This window comes from Tursiops truncatus, chromosome 17 (assembly GCF_011762595.2).
Source record: "Tursiops truncatus isolate mTurTru1 chromosome 17, mTurTru1.mat.Y, whole genome shotgun sequence".
Taxonomy (NCBI): domain Eukaryota; kingdom Metazoa; phylum Chordata; class Mammalia; order Artiodactyla; family Delphinidae; genus Tursiops; species Tursiops truncatus.
Genome location: NC_047050.1, coordinates 73813387 through 73829187, shown reverse-complemented (window position 1 = coordinate 73829187; position 15801 = coordinate 73813387). Strand labels below are relative to the sequence as shown.

General features: G+C 45.2%; 1 protein-coding gene across 1 annotated transcript in view; it reads left to right on the top strand.

The window, feature by feature from the left end:
* FAM135B (family with sequence similarity 135 member B) overlaps positions 1 to 15801 on the top strand; it is a 161948-nt gene that overhangs the window by 29517 nt on the left and 116630 nt on the right. The window contains exon 2 of the mRNA XM_019931937.2: positions 7561 to 7640. Within this exon, the coding sequence (XP_019787496.1) occupies positions 7561 to 7640 (80 nt within the window). The remainder of the gene's footprint in view (positions 1 to 7560; positions 7641 to 15801) is intronic.

Below are 15801 nucleotides of genomic sequence, written 5' to 3'. Positions count from 1 at the left end.
TAAAACTGGCTCCAAAGGAAAAAAAAGAGTCGAAACACTGGTCAATTTCCCTGATGCATATATACCCATCATGGCCAATTTCAAGCTGCCAACTTGAAGGCAAAGAACCTGAAGTTTTGCAGTATTGACACACCACCGCCTGGTAGGGGATGTGCCGCTTCAACATGCAATAACTCTGTAAATGGGTTTCTGTAGACATTTGATTTAAAAACAGTTTGCGGGCTTCCCTGGTGGCGCAGTGGTTGCGAGTCCGCCTGCCAATGCAGGGGACACGGGTTCGAGCCCTGGTCTGGGAAGATCCCACATGCCGCGGAGCAACTGGGCCCGTGAGCCACAATTACTGAGCCTGCGCGTCTGGAGCCTGTGCTCCGCAACAAGAGAGGCCGCGATAGTGAGAGGCCCGCGCACCGCGATGAAGAGTGGCCCCCGCTTGCCACAACTAGAGAAAGCCCTTGCACGGAAACGAAGAGCCAACACAGCCAAAAATAAATAAATAAAACAAACTGTCAACAAGTAAAAATAAATAAACACTATTATATTTAAAAAAAAACCAGTTTGATTGAACACATGTTTATTAAATAACCACAACTCAGTTTTGCCATTAGTGGGGTGTGTGTGTGTGTGTGTGTGTGTGTGTGTGTGTGTGTGTCTGCTGTGTTGTCCACACACCCTGTTGGAGAATGACAGTGAGTTAGGTTCAGCTACACAAAGAGATCCCTCTTCCTCCAGGAAGTAGCTTTAAACTCTGGTGGACCAAAACTGTCGCTTTGTTTCTACTAAAAAGTCCAACCTGGAATCTTAGATTTTAATGGCTTAATGCGTGGTAAAGCTAAGCTCTCCACTGCCAAGAGAAAGTCAGGGAGAGAAGTCAGATTGCCTCTGTCACGTCTTCTGAGTTTTTCCCCATAGAAAATATGGCCCCAGGACGGTCTGGAATCAGATTCCATCAGGAAAGATTGTGTTTGGCTTCAGACATGTGACCAACCCTGACTTAAATACCACAGGGTGTCACAAGAAATCCAGACGCAGACAGCGTCACTGTGCCCCTGATGACACCAGGGATGCAGACTTCTATGTTTCTGATCAACCATCCTTTCCACACGGCTTTCGTCCCCACAGCGGAAAGGTGGCTGCTTTAACATCCACTCCTGTTTTCTGTCTGTGCCAAGTCAGAGAAGGGACACACAACCCAAAGGTCATACACCTGAGGCTGCTCCTTCCAAAGCTTTCTGCTTTGCTCCATCTGACAATGTATGCTTTTCTCGCCATAACCAGGAGAGGATCTTAAGATCTCTCCTGGCTGCAAGGGACTCCAGAGGGAGAGTATTTTTTTTTGCGGTACGCGGGCCTCTCACTGTTGTGGCCTCTCCCGTTGCGGAGCACAGGCTCCGGACGCGCAGGCTCAGCGGCCATGGCTCACGGGCCCAGCCGCTCCGCGGCATGTGGGATCCTCCCGGACCGGGGCACGAACCCGCGTCCCCTGCATCGGCAGGCGGACTCTCAACCGCCGCGCCACCAGGGAAGCCCCTGGGAGAGTATTCTTGAGTGCACACTGCTTTCCCTGACAAAGCCTGTTATTTATTTATTTATTTTTTGTAAGGAAGGAGGGAATTATGGATGCGTAGCAGACAGTTCACAATATGATGACCACACAGACCCTTCTGGATCAGCAGGGAGCTGGGGATACAGGAACGAGGAGCGTGCTCAGAGTCAACGTCAGTGGAATCTGACTCAATTGTTATAATCGTTGTTTTGATGCTGTTGAAGTATCCAGACAAATTTTGCTAAAATATTAAAGTGGACTTTTCTTGAAAAAGTATCTCATTATTTGCTACCGAAGCCAGTAAACTCCAGCAAATGGATCGTAGTCCTGTCGTGGTGGGTGGATACTGTGAGAACAGATGAATCAGTCTATGAGTGTGTAGTGAAAATATATTGGTCATTTCCTGGGTCTTTTTTTTTTTACTGTTGTTAATTTTTTGGAACATGAAGCCTCTCTTAGTGGCAACACTTCCTTTGTTTCCCTGCTGGGCCAGAGAGTTTCACCCCCAAATCAGTGGGTCTTCCACTTTCAGGTTGGGTTACACAGCCATTAACAGGCGGAGTTTAAGAACTCACATTCTTAACCACTATGCTATATTGCCCCTGAAGACTCAAAGAAAGATGATGTTTTCCAGCCACATGGGCAAAGCCATATCATAGTAGAGCACTACATCTTGTGTCCGCCACTTTGTATTATCATGCAGTATGTGCCCCAGGCATCTCTGAAGCTTGTCCCACCCAGACCCTCACCTTTCCCCCAGTTTCACCCCAGCTGTGAGGTTGGAGGACAGATAGGGGTGCTGTTTGGGGGAGGATGTCTATTTCACACACATCCTACACCAGTATTTTATCTTTAATGGAATATGGGGGTTGAGAATCATACCCAGGGCTTTCCATGCACTGCCCTGTACATACCTCATGACAGGTCTGTGAGGTCATTACAGGTGTCATCACCCATGAGGAAAGGGGCTCAGAGAAGGAAAGTTATTGTCTCCATTTGCCTGCTGGGCTCTGGATCCTAGGCGTTTTGACTCCAGACTCTGTTGACCTTTCCACAAACACAGTGATTTGTATTTTAGGTCACGTCAAATGTCCCTGGGTCCCAGAGTGGTGGATTCATAATATGTCTGATATAAAAGTGGTTATGACAAAATGCCGTAGATCTCCGTATTCCCATTATAGAATAGGATTTCTAGTTTTATTAGTATTAAAAGAATTGCTTGTGGATTCTGAGTCACACAGTTTTAGATGTTGGGATTGGATTGTATATACCCGTGGTTTGAGGGAATTCCTCTCATTGGAATTTTCATTCATTCATACATTCCTCTGGCACTAAATGAATGTCAGCTGTGTGTCAGCACCATGTCAGTTGCTGGAAATACAAAGATGAATAGGGTGTGGCTTCTCCTTCAGCAGCTGGTGGTGATGGATATCTCTGTAGTCAACTGAGAACTAATGTTTATGAGATGCTTTTCTCTCCTTAGTGCAGTGCTCTTAGTAAGAGCTCTAAGGGACACAGAAGTGAAAAGTATCATTCTTGTTCTCACTGTGTTTTTGAGAAAACAGGGGGAAATACATTAGTGATCAGAATGAGTGGGGTTGGGCTTCTGGGGATAAAAAGGTGATGGGGAAATTGAGGTGAGCTTATGAAGGTTGAAGCAGCAGGCTTTGCCATCATATGAGTGTACAACCATTTATTTAATCTTTCTTTGTTGTTCTGATTTTTCATTATTATAAAATCACACACACACACTTTTAAAGTTAGATTCCTAGGATAGAACTATTGGGTCAAGGAAAATAAACATTTGAGATTCTTGCCAAATTGCTTTCCGGAAAGGCTGTCGTGATTTTTCATTTCTACCAACAGTGTAGAAAAGTACAGCTCTCATTGTACTTAAAATACTTTTTTTTGTTGATTAGCAACTGTAATTCCATCTGCAACCTTAATTCTTGTTCCACAGGTTCTGAAGATTAGGATGTAGATATCTTTGGAAGGGACATTATTCTGCTGCCACATTAGGTAAAGGGCATAGTTCAGTGGATGGAAGCCAAGAGAGGTTGACTATTTTATTATCACTTCCCAAAAGGGGTTCTGTGGAAATCTAGACTCTTCAAGCATACCAGCACATTGTCTGAAGTTTTCCACTTCCTGGTCTTAACTTCTCCGTTCCTTCTGACTGGTACTCATCCCCCATATTCTCCTACCACTTGTTCGTTCTCCAAGGATTTGAGCCAACTGCTCCCTTCTTCATGGTGTCTTCCTTGAGTCACCACAGCTGGAAAAAGGTGGCTTTAAGATGGTTAAAGGATATCTATTTGAAGCAATAAGGTTATTCTAGGAGATGCGCTAACATTCTTTACCAAATATGTGAACTCGGACAAATTCCTTCATCTCTAGCGTTAGTTTTCTAATTTAAAGATGGAAGTCATGGTAAGTGCATCACAGATTTTCTGAAGGGATCAAACAGTATCATGTATATCATATATGACATGGTTTATGAATTTATGACCTGGCAGGACCTTCATGTCAGACAAAAGAGAATTGCTAAAGGGGTTTAAACATTCTGTGTAATCAAGCCAGAAGCCAAATGGACCAACCTAATTGAAACTTATTTCTTTCAACATATGCCTGTAAAGCATCTGAAGTGCAAGATGACTAGTTCTTTGAAATAAGGTTCAGTAGCACCAGTGCTTTTAAAGAGGAAGAATTCAGACAGTGCTTGGAGTTGGTTATAAAAGTGTTATAATTATGCAATGAAATGTGGTTCCTATGAGATGTAACAGGCAAAAACGAATTAGTATTATTTCTGGATGTTGAACCTCATTGCCCTTTGCTAGCTTAACTACTTTAGCTAAGTAGTTAGATACCTCCAATGACTCAACGTCTTCTTTGGTTGACACTTGAGATGATGCTTTCTTTTACAAAGGCTTTATGGAGGGTCAAACAAGATTGCATACATGGAAGTTCCTAGATCAGATCCTAGCTCAGAGATGCTTAATAAATCTTGAGCATACCTGCAACTGCTTCCAGCACAGTCTGATAGGAAAGTGATGCATAGCCTCTGGCAATGAATGACCTATTTTATGTTCGGAGAGGAAGCCATTAGAATATTACAACTGCTGGTGGTGCAATTTGCGCCTCTTCCTTTGATGATGAGATTATTGAAATGCGCTGGTCTTTTATTATGGAAACACTAAAAGCGACATCTTGTATTTATATAAATTAGAGTTGGCCAGTTATTGGCCCATGGAGACTTAGCCTGAAAATGTGTTTTATCTTGTCAACACGGTGCTTTATTGTCAACGCCGTGGCCATAGTTGCTGCTGCTAATTGTTTTTGCTGTTACTCTTGTCATTATCATTGATTTATGAACCAACGTTTAAAAATTTAAAGATGTTTTATTGAAAATCCAAATTTCTGTCTTCCCTTGAAACACGGAAAGATCTAGCATTGCATAGCTAACATTTCTGCACAGTGGTAGTTAGCTACTGCTAAGGGGCAGCTGTCTCCGATAGGCAGTGCAGGGACCTTCTACTCTGCCTCAGCCTCCCTCTCACGGATGACGGTGTCCGTGGTTATTTGTTATTGTGTTTCCCCTGTAAATTTCATGATGGTAGTAAACGTTCAGCTTATGTGAATTGTTCCCTTATGTGGAGACCCTATGGGGAGCCTGGATCTCTACCCTCCACACAGCAGTCACAAGGGCACAAATATGTTACGTTCCTGGGAACCTCCGGTCACATTTTCATCCATTGATCAATACATAAGCCTGTTTTAGGTGTGTTTCTGTTTAAAGGCATATATATATATATAGATAGATAGATAGATAGATAGATAGATAGACAGAGAGATATATATATTCATCTGGCTCTGGTTCATTGACATTGAACTCATGACTGACAGCAGTGTAACTCATACCAGAACAAAGCCTGTCTAACACACTGTTTTCTGTGTGAGGCACATCACAGCCTTCTTGCTTTTCGGAACACATTAGACAGGACTTTACCTCTGCACTCAGAGGCCATTTTAAATATCAAAAATAAGCTCCAACCGAAAAACCTGCTTTCTGTAGGGAAAGGACCAGGAAAGAAGCAGCCTAGCAAGACAGAAACATTTTGACAATAGTAGTTCTACCCTAGCCAAGCAACACAGGAAAAACAGTGGCTTCACCTCCACCCACACCAGCAAAGGCCAAGTGCGAGCCTAGATGTCCACCACTGCCAAGCTGTAACAAGCCACACCTTCCCCCCACCTGGCAAGAGCAGGTCTCCAGGAGGGAGCTAGATTTTCACTACTAGTGGGTGGTGACGAGAACTCCACCTAGCCTGGTTTACGTGGACACCCTCTGGGGAGCCTGGATCTCTACCCTGACATAGCAGTCACAAAGGCACAGATATCCCCAAGAGATCTTTGACAAAGTTTCAAAAGCAATTCTATAAAGCCTTTCCAATAAACGGTCCTGAAGCAACTCGACATCCACAGGCCAAAAGAAAACAAAACAAAAATTCAACTTAAATCTCAGTCCTCATATAAAAATTCACTCCAAGTCAATCACAGACGTAAATGCAAAATATAAAACTTTTAGGGAAAAAAACTAGAGGCAAGCTTTGGGATCCAGAGCTAAGCAGAGAGTTTTTTAAAACTGGACACTTAAAAGTGTGATCCATTAAAAAAATGGATAAATTCAACTTCGTCAAGATTAAAAACTTCTGTTCTGTAAAATGTGTTACAGAGGGGATTAAAGGTGAGCTACAGGGAGGGGTATATGTGGTATACGAGGCAAAAGAGAAAATGCAGAAAACTCACCATCATGTCTTTCCTTGGACCTCGAGGTCCCTAGACTGTTTGCTTTCTTTTTCACCTTTAAGAATCTTCTTTTGTTTGTTTTCTGTATACTGTCTAGAGTTTTTAGCTGTACTTAGTGGGGATAGAAAAAAGTATGTCTACTCCATTTTTCCTGGAAGCAGAAGTCATGACAAGTCCCTTTTTTTCTTTTCTTTTCTTTTTTTTAAATCCTCATTCTACAGATACAAGAACAAGTTCAGAGAAGTTGTGTGATGTACTCAAAGTCACACAGCTCTCAAATGATGTCACCCAAGCTACATAAGTGCAGTGCCAGTGCTCTTTGCTCTGCATCTCCTTGGATCACTATATACATATAGACATGTCAACAGAAACATTCTCCAAGTGTATTCACAGTGCAACAGAGTCCATAGCAAAATAGCTCCCAGCTGTGAGTTCAATGAGCCGTGAGAGACTGATGTGTTCATGGTCTATTTTACTTCTATTTCACTTGGTTTTATTCACGTTCTGTTACACAATGGTTTTGAAATCAGTGGAAGGGGAGAACAATTATGAGGCCAGAAATGTTCCCAAGTGCTTGCAAACAAAAGGATCATTGATTGCAAAGCACAGAACTTCAAAAAGTGCTTCTGCACATGTGGCAAAAGAAGACAGTTGAGAGAGTTTGCTGACAGTGTGAGAACCTGCACGACATTCTGAAATGACCGAATCTGGCAATGCGGGTGACGTAATAGAAACAAAGGCACAGAAATACACTGGTAAAAATGTTTGTCAATATCCCCAGGATTAGCAGTTCAGCTGCCAGTGTTTCTAAAGGAAATGTTTGTCTGTGTTGCAACATGATAGCAATTCAATTTGTGTTCACCATGCATTAAACTTCCTATTTTTCTGTAAAATGGACTTTTTTGAGTGAAGAAAAATCACACCCCTAATGTACCTGTGCTATATGACCTATCTTTTCCTTTTTCCTATTTCCATCACTACCAACCTCTTATGTGTTTCCTACGATCTCAGGTGTCTTCAGCTTGGCCCATCCCATCCCTTTCCCACTATGCTAACAAAATAAATCTCTCTTTGATGCTAGATGATCATGCATGTCGTCCAGAAACTTTCCTGGTTCCCTACAATCTTTAGGATTAAGTCTAGGTATTTTTAACAGCAGCCAACCGTAAGAAATCTGATATTCAGCAGCCTGTCCTCTGTTCTTTTCTTAGGTATTATCAGATCCGAGTGACCTTGAAGGTGTCCTCAAGGATCCCCCACAGACTGAGTGCCTCCATCCTTGGGCAGACAGGTAAGCAGGAGGATGGCAGTGGGGCACTTGTTCCCCGCTGGTAAGCCTTCATTTATCACTGTAAGCCAGGGCTTAGCAGAGTGCTAGATACATAAAGGTACTCAGTAAGTCATTGTTGAATGCTGAATGAGTGGGTTTTGGAAATGGAGACCCACTGTTGCTTTGGCCATGTGTGTACGTTATTGCAAGGGGGACCTGGCTGAAGGAAAAAAACAAACAAACAAACACTCGCCCAGGAGCAGCTGGCATCTGAGGATAAACCTGACTGTGGAGGTTGGCGAAAGTCAAGTCAGGGAGGAAGAGGAAGGGAAATGGCATCCAGCAGATAGGTAAGAAGAAACCTGTTGTTGAAGAGAATTCGATAATCATCTAGGTATAGGGGACTGAGTCAGCAGGCAGGTGTGGTAGCACTTTCTGTGCACAGCAAGGAGTCAATGCAACACTCCTAGGGAAGAAGGATTGCCAAGAACAATCCAGGTTCTAACCTTGGAGAAGCTGGAGTATTAGTAGGTATCCAGAGCTCCCAGCAGTTTCAGTGTAATAGTGTTGAGTCCGAAATATAGAACTTATTACATAAAAAGTAAGGCTAGGCGTCAAGATTATATTCTAACAGAAATATTTTCATTAGTAAATTTGGGAGAATGTATAGATCAGCCAGACCTGAAGAAGAAGAAGAAACACTTCGGGATGGAAGCAGAAGTATGGAGATAAAAAGACAGAACTAGGTGAAACCTGCTTAACTTTCACTGTACAAGGTAGCCAAGAATATTATAGAAATCATATCCAGCAGAGTAAGAGTTCCAGTCATAGCTACACTTCCAAAAATTCATCTGGAGTTGCCCTGGCACTTAGACCACCCCATTGTTGACAGTGATATTATGGTGAGTAAAACTGCATGCAGTTGAATAACTACAAAGTGGGAGTGTAGATGTGGTGACATGTTTAGCTCCACCTGGGAGGAGGAGTGGGAGATTCGGGGCAGAGTAGGCTACTTGGACCATGCAAGGGACAATCAGGGGAGGCTGATGGTTTATGGGCAACAGTTTGACTCAAGCCTGTGATAGAGAAAAAGAAAGATACTGGAGATGACCGGCTCCTCCCCTTACTCTGGAAAGAGTTAAGCATTAAGTAGTAGTCAAGGCTCCACATTTCCAGGAAGGTCCTTCTCTTCCACCCTTCACTCTCCTCCTCTCTCCAGGAAATAAAATCAGGCATCTAAGACTGGTGGTCACTCCCTCTCCTATGTGCATTCAGGACGCCTGTAGTTCCCCACTGTGCTACCACCTGTGTCGTGCCCCTTCCCCAACCCAGCTTCTGCCAGAAGAAGGTTCATGGAGGTGAATGAGAAAGTAGAAGATTTGAACCCAAATCTTGCAGGAACTAGTCATGTGATCCCAGGCGTTAACAACTTGAGCTTCATTTCCTCACCTGAAACATGAGGGTAAATATCCATCCTCTGTAGGGCTTTGTCTTAGACATTATAGCTCTAATTTTGTTTATTTGGGTCCTTCTCTTTTCTTCTTGGTGAGCCTGGCCAGAGGTTTGTCAATTTTGTTTACCCTCTCAAAGAACCAGTTCTTGGTTTTACCGATGCTTTTTCTGCTGTTTTTTGAATCTCTATTTATTTCCTCTCTGATCTTTATTATCTCCTTCCTTCTGCTGACTTTAGGTTTTGTTTGTTCTTCTTTTTCTAATTCTTTCAGGTGGAGGGTTAGGTTATTTATTTGAGATTCTTCTTGTTTCTTAAAGAAGGCTTGTATTGCTATGAACTTTCCTCTAAGAACTGCTTTTGCTGCATCCCATAGATTTTATATGGTTGTGCGTCTTGGAGATTATAAATGAAAAGGGCGTTTTATATTTTACAGAGATTATTAAGGTAAATGTCCCAGATTAGGAACTGGCACAAAGTAAGTGTCCAATCAGTCTGACATGTGAGTGGTCACCTGATCAGGGGTTTGAAGCTGGGTTCTGGTCTCAGGGACAAGGCTGGGCCTGGAAGTCAGGTGGGACTAATGCCTAGCTGACTTGATGGATGCCATCCCCAGGTCCCTGGCAAAGGGCTCTGCTTCTTCTCGTGACTGTGAAGCTCAAGAGCTCAGTCCCTGTCTCTGGCTGAGCTGTCTCTTGGAGCTGAGAGACCCAGCTGTGAGGATCAGAGGACTGCTGGGCGTCCAACAGCTGGCAGAGCCCAGCAAGCAGCTTGGGGGAGGGAGGACTCCTGCTGGTGCTGCACAGAGACGAAAGAAAGAAAAATGCAGTTTGGGGAAAAAAAGGCTATTTTCTTCTTTGGTCTAGTTTGACATGGGGATAACTGTGGTCCACTTGGTAGGCCCTTGAGTTTACATGAGTATGATATTTAGAACAGAAGGCCCATATGGAGGTCAGCAATAATTACAATAGGGATGGCTCCGTGGGTGAGGAATAGATAGTGTTGGCGATTTCTTCCTCAAGGTGAATTTTCCAATTTTAGTGTTTTCAGTTAGACATTGCCTCATTACAAAGCACTCTGAAGCTTAGTGGTTCAAAACAACAGTTTATTCTTGATGTTTTGAGTTGGCTGGGCTCAGCCAGGTCTTTTGTGCACTGCTTTCAGCTGGGATCTCAGTGGAGGACAGATTACCCACGATCATAACATCAGACGTGTCTTCACACACATCTGATCTCTCAATTGAGGTGGCTGAACTGCCTAAGGGAATGGTCTGGCTGTCTCCAGTTGGGTGTCCAACTTCTTCTATGGTAGCTCAGGTCACCAAGGGAAAGAAAGTGGAAGATTCCAGGTCTCTTAAGGGCTAGGCTGGGAAATGGCACAGGGTCTGTCCTCCACATTCCATTGGTCAAGGCCAATTGCAAGGCCAGTCCAGCTTCAAGGCAGGAGTGGAATATTCTCCAGCCCTTCGTGGAGCAACTTCTGTACGTACAGCAAAGGGAGAACGTTTCAGCAGTCATATTTACATCCAGTCACCCAGACATATTTCCTGTTACCTGCATGTAGTTCTCAGTAAAAGAGAAAAAATATATGTATGTTTAGTCGAGTACTGATATATTGAGAAATCACCAGAAGGAGTCAAAACACTTGATGTCATTGACACTTATCAGTTGAGTGATCTTATGGGGACAAGTCATTTAATTTGTTTTTTTGGTTGCATTTATCTCTAAAACAGAAATAGGAAAAGGTTTCTCTGTCTAAAGAGGCAGAATTCAGGAGTGGTGCAGGACACACACTCAGAAATTTCTGGGTTCAAATCCTGCTTCCGACTCTTAGCCATGTGGATTTAGGAAAGTTATTTTAGCCAATTTGGTTTTTTGGGTTCCTCACCTATAAAGTGGGGCTGGTAGGAGATCCCTACCTCATAGGTTTATGTTAAGGTTTGAATGAGTTATGCAAGGAAATGACTAGAATGGTCCTGGCACACAGTAAGCCCACAATAAGCACTAGCAAGAGTAAGTGATGCTATTATGCGTTCAATAGTTGTTTACTTAGTAGCATCTGCCCCAGGCTGGTCTCATGGAACACATCCCTGGGGATGAGAAGATTCCTTCCTGCTCTGGAGGCACCCACAGTCTTCCTGGGGAGACAGAAGTGTCACACTAACAAATACAGTAGAGGTGGAAGCTGACACAGCTCATCTGAGACAATGAGAGCTGGAAGGGTGAGCAGAAGTTGGCCGTGCAGGCAAAGGAAGGGAAGGATGTTCTCGGCAGAGGTACCAGGCCCCGATATCCCTGGGACCTGAGCAAGGGTGTTCCTGGGATGATGAGAGACCTGGCGTGGCAGGTGATAAGGACGGAGACAAAATGAGAAGAGAAACCTTGGCGGCCGGGTTTGGAGGCCACGATATGCCATGTGGAGCAGATTGATTTCGTCTCAGAGGCACAGCCAGATGAAATGAAAGCACTAGGAAGACATAAATCCAGTGCTGTTCAAGCACAAGACGTTGCTGCACAAATTAAGGGGCAGAATTAGACAGTCTTTCTCTCTTTTTGGATATATCTGTTCTCTGGTAGCCATATGATATGGAAATGTGTTTCAGCTACGTAGGTGATTTGGAGTCTGCTTCTCTAGATGGGAAATACTTTGTCACTGGGTTTTCCAAGGTAGGTGTTTATGATGTGATTCTGTGAATAAGAAAAAATAGTAACTCCCCATGTGAAATGTAGCCATAACCTGTATACTACGGTGTTTTCTTTTCTTCTGTACTTTTAAAAAAGGTGACTTGGGACAGGTTTCTGTGGTAAATGGATAGTTCCTTCTGGTCTGAGGTAGCGACATATCTTGTAAAATAGACTAGGACAGGCTCTGAACTTGTACCAGGTAAGCAGTCCTCCCCTGGGCATTCTAGAAAGATGACCACATGACAGAAGGGACATGCGTGTGAACAGGTGACTGTACCCCAACTGGAACAGTGCATCACATCTGCTCCTGGCACTTGGTGCCAGGCATAAAGGGAGCTACTTCTCTGTAGATGTGGAAGGTGGGTGATTCGGGCCAGTGGTCAGTACGACTCTGAAGGCCACTGGGTCTTGGTCATCACCTAAAATAGAAAAGTATGAGTTGTAGGTGATCCCCTAATGGTTCACTGACACCAGGCTATCCCTGGGCTGTTCCAAACCTTTTCAGGTTCCTCCTATAAGCCGAAGTCCTGGGTGCCAAGAGGTACAGAGATGAATGATGGTCAATGAAAATATAAGGGTTAAGGGATTCCAGGAAGAGAAACCAGAAGTAAGAAATTTTTAAAAAAATGTGATTCTGTTTGCTTCAAAGGTTTACATTTTATGGGTCTCACAGCTTTGTTCTCTCTTCTGAGTTCAGGGTTACAGGTAATTGGCATGTCTGCATCTGTGAATGAATGTTACGGATACGTAGCCTTGGCGATTTCCTTCCACCAAAATGACGCTATTTAACAGATTGTGCAGTCCTTCCGACCTGGAGATGTTAAAAATATATTATTTTCCCTTAGAGGGATGATCACGGAAGGGAAAATAGGGGGAGGGGGAGGGATGCTGCCTAAGCCGGTTGAGGCTGTGCTAGGCGGTTCGGCACAGGCATCTGCTAGTCGCCGCTCATCAAAGCAGGAGAAAGGATGAGCAGGAAATTGTGAGCGTGTAAAAACGGCCATGATTAGCTTTAGTCGTGTTTTGAGAGGTAATTTCCCTTTCCATTAGCAGAAGCTTTTGTGAGTTTCGCCGTGTTAAGGGGTGGGGAGGGACATTTATTCTTCAAATGAATCAAACTAACTTCTTTTCAAGGTCCATTAACGTACCCCTACATATCAAATATGCTTGTTTTCATGGAGAATATTAAGCAGGTAAAACACTCCAGCTCCCAGGCTCTGAGTGCCCACCTGGGGCTGGAGGAGAGTGATGCTCAGGGCTGTCAGGAAGGATGTGCCTGGGTGAGCCCAGGCTTGAAGGATGCTCTCCCCTCTGGTCCTCGCAGCAGTCAACTGAGAAACGCCGAAGCCAGGGCCCCTCACCTTGGACTCCCAGTGCAAGCTGGGAATCTGCTCTGCCAGCTGGTGCGGTGACCCAGCTCCCTGGGGGTCCAAGTCAGAATTGTTGCCTATCCTTTGTCCTTGAGATCAAGTCTTAAAGTCTGCTTGACCTCCAAGGTTCTTCTTTGGGAAGCTTTCTCCAGTCTCTTGTACCACAGTTCACGCCTCTCTGCCTCTGCTTTTGCTTTCCATGCCTGTCCCTCCTTTCCTCACCCTTTCACCCTGCTAGTCCCACTAGGCTGGCAGAAAGGATTTATGCCGGTTCTCCAAGGGCGATCCCTTGCCCCTGGCAGAATTACTCATTCCCTGTCTGAGCACGTCCTCTTCACTACCTGTACACACACAGCACGTGCCCCTCCCCCATTTGTGGGCTTCTCCTGCCCCTTTGCTCTCAGTACCTGCACCTGGGACTTTGCTTGGAGGACCACCCCAGGCTCCCAGAAGCACTCTGCCCAAGATCTGAACGTGCCTGGGAGTTTGAAGCCCACCGTCCCCCATCCCCTCCCCACCCAACCCCTGCCATGAACCAGTGAGTATTAGTGCAGGGATACAGAAGCCCGTCTCCCGTCTCACGATGGGACAGACTGAGATGTAGCTCACCCTGCAGAGTCCCCTGCAGGATCAGGCTGGCGCTGCCTTCTTGGGGACCTTTGCTGAAATGCACCCTTGCCTGTCTTCCTTCCTTTTCCTGCCCTGTGTCCCCACGTCCCAGGTGGTCTCACTGGGCACACCTGTGCTAAATCACCTGCACACAGGTCCTCTTCTCTGGATGTGCTGTTTATCATCTGTGTCCAGAAACCACTAGAAGAGGTACTGCAGTTCGTTCATTATCACATAGGAGGTGTGGTGTGAAGTTAACCAGACCTGCGTTCACCTGGGTTCCTTGTGACCCTGAGCCAGTAGCCTTTGGGTTTAGTCCCCTATAGAAATGACCCTGAAGGGCTGTTTTGGGGATCAGTTGATGTACTGTATGTGGGTAGGGAATGGACTTCCTGTCGCATTGGGAGCCTGCATGTACACCTACGCATCAAAGCGTGACCTCCTTGATCACCCTCCTGCCACATTTTTCAGGGATGGTCCCCTAATCTGTCCCGCATTTAATGCATTTTCTGTGGGGATACGTACACAGCAGCAAATCCCAGATGCTAAAGCCAGCTGTGTACGAGGCACAGTTGACACAGAGCTTGATGTCTGACCCTGCTCTCCTGGAGCTCAAGGACTGGGGTGGGGAACCACGGGGTGAGTGACAAGGGCTCAGGAGGACGGAGGCCCTGGGGGCCCAGGGCTCAGGACAGCCTTCCCTGGAAGGCCCGACTGCTGTCTTCCTGAGTCTGTCTTCTGTGAGCACACCTGACCTCCGGGTGTCCCGACTGTAGGTCCAGGTCGTCAGTGCAAATCTCTCTGTGCTCGGAAAGTGAGCAGAGTCCCGCCATCGGGTCTTCACAGCCTCAGCTGCCCTGCCATCGGCACACCTGCCCTGGTGCTTCCCTCCACGCTGAGCAAGGCTCCTGGGCCCCCTGCCTGCTCTCCACTCAGACAGCAGCACCACCAGCGCGCACCTGCACGGCAAAGCTGCACCTGGGGAACCGCATTTCAGGGAAACACACCTAGAGAAAAAGGCGAGGGAGAGCACAGGCTCCCTGAAGCATAGGCCAGAGAAGATACACGCACATCAGAGCCGCTTCCCTTGCGGATGGGAGAGAACAATCTTTATCCCTAGAGCACTACACACAGGCTCCAGAACCAGGTGGCTGAGTCCCAGTCACTCTGGGTGACCTTGGGCTTGTTTCTAACCTCCCTGTGCCTCATTTTCCTTCTCTGTAACATGGGAATAGTGATAACAATAACAACAATAATAGTAATAATAATAATAATAATAGGGTTGTAAGAATTTAAAATATTAATGCACATAAGCACGCAGAGGGGAGCCTGACATCCTAAACCCTCAATAAATCCCGGCTATTTTTAAGTTTTATTACAAAAGCCAGAGTCAGCAGACTTGGGTGAAATTTACATGAACTGAAATGTTAGTCCTGATGGGTTTTGCTCATTCAGGAATATGTTTCTCGGGTGCCTCCCGTGTGTCAGGCACTGTTTCTGGAGCTCTTGAGCCCCCAGATGCCCAGCTACAGATGTTGTCTTCAGAAGCAGTGAACTTCCCATCGCTGGAGGTTTCAAGCAGAGGTTTTCGCATGGTACGAGACAGTGGCCAATGAAAAGAGCATTGTATGAGAGTGTACATATAGGCAGCGTCATTCTAGTTTTTTTTAAAATGAAGAGACATTATCATAGTTATTATTATTATCGTTATCATTATTATATACTTAGGGATATAAATTAATCCTCAGTGTGGAAGTTGATGCTTCCATTTACACACCAAAGTGCTGGTCGTGTTGATTTCTTCAGTTCTGTCTCCCTGGTGCCGCCAGAGCGCCTGGGGCACAGCCGGCTTCACAGGCTTGTTTACTGCCTTAGTGAATACGAGACCAGAGGGCAGAGCTCGGGCCAGAATGAAAGGAGGAGGGAGACTCAATCCCATACCATTAAAAGAAGAGCAAGCTTCTGAAGGCTCAGCGAACAGGTTGTTTTGGGGGGAAGCATTTCAGTGGGAAAGGATGCTGCTTCGACTTCTCAACAGTCAAACAGTTGTTAAGAAAAAAAGCTGATGC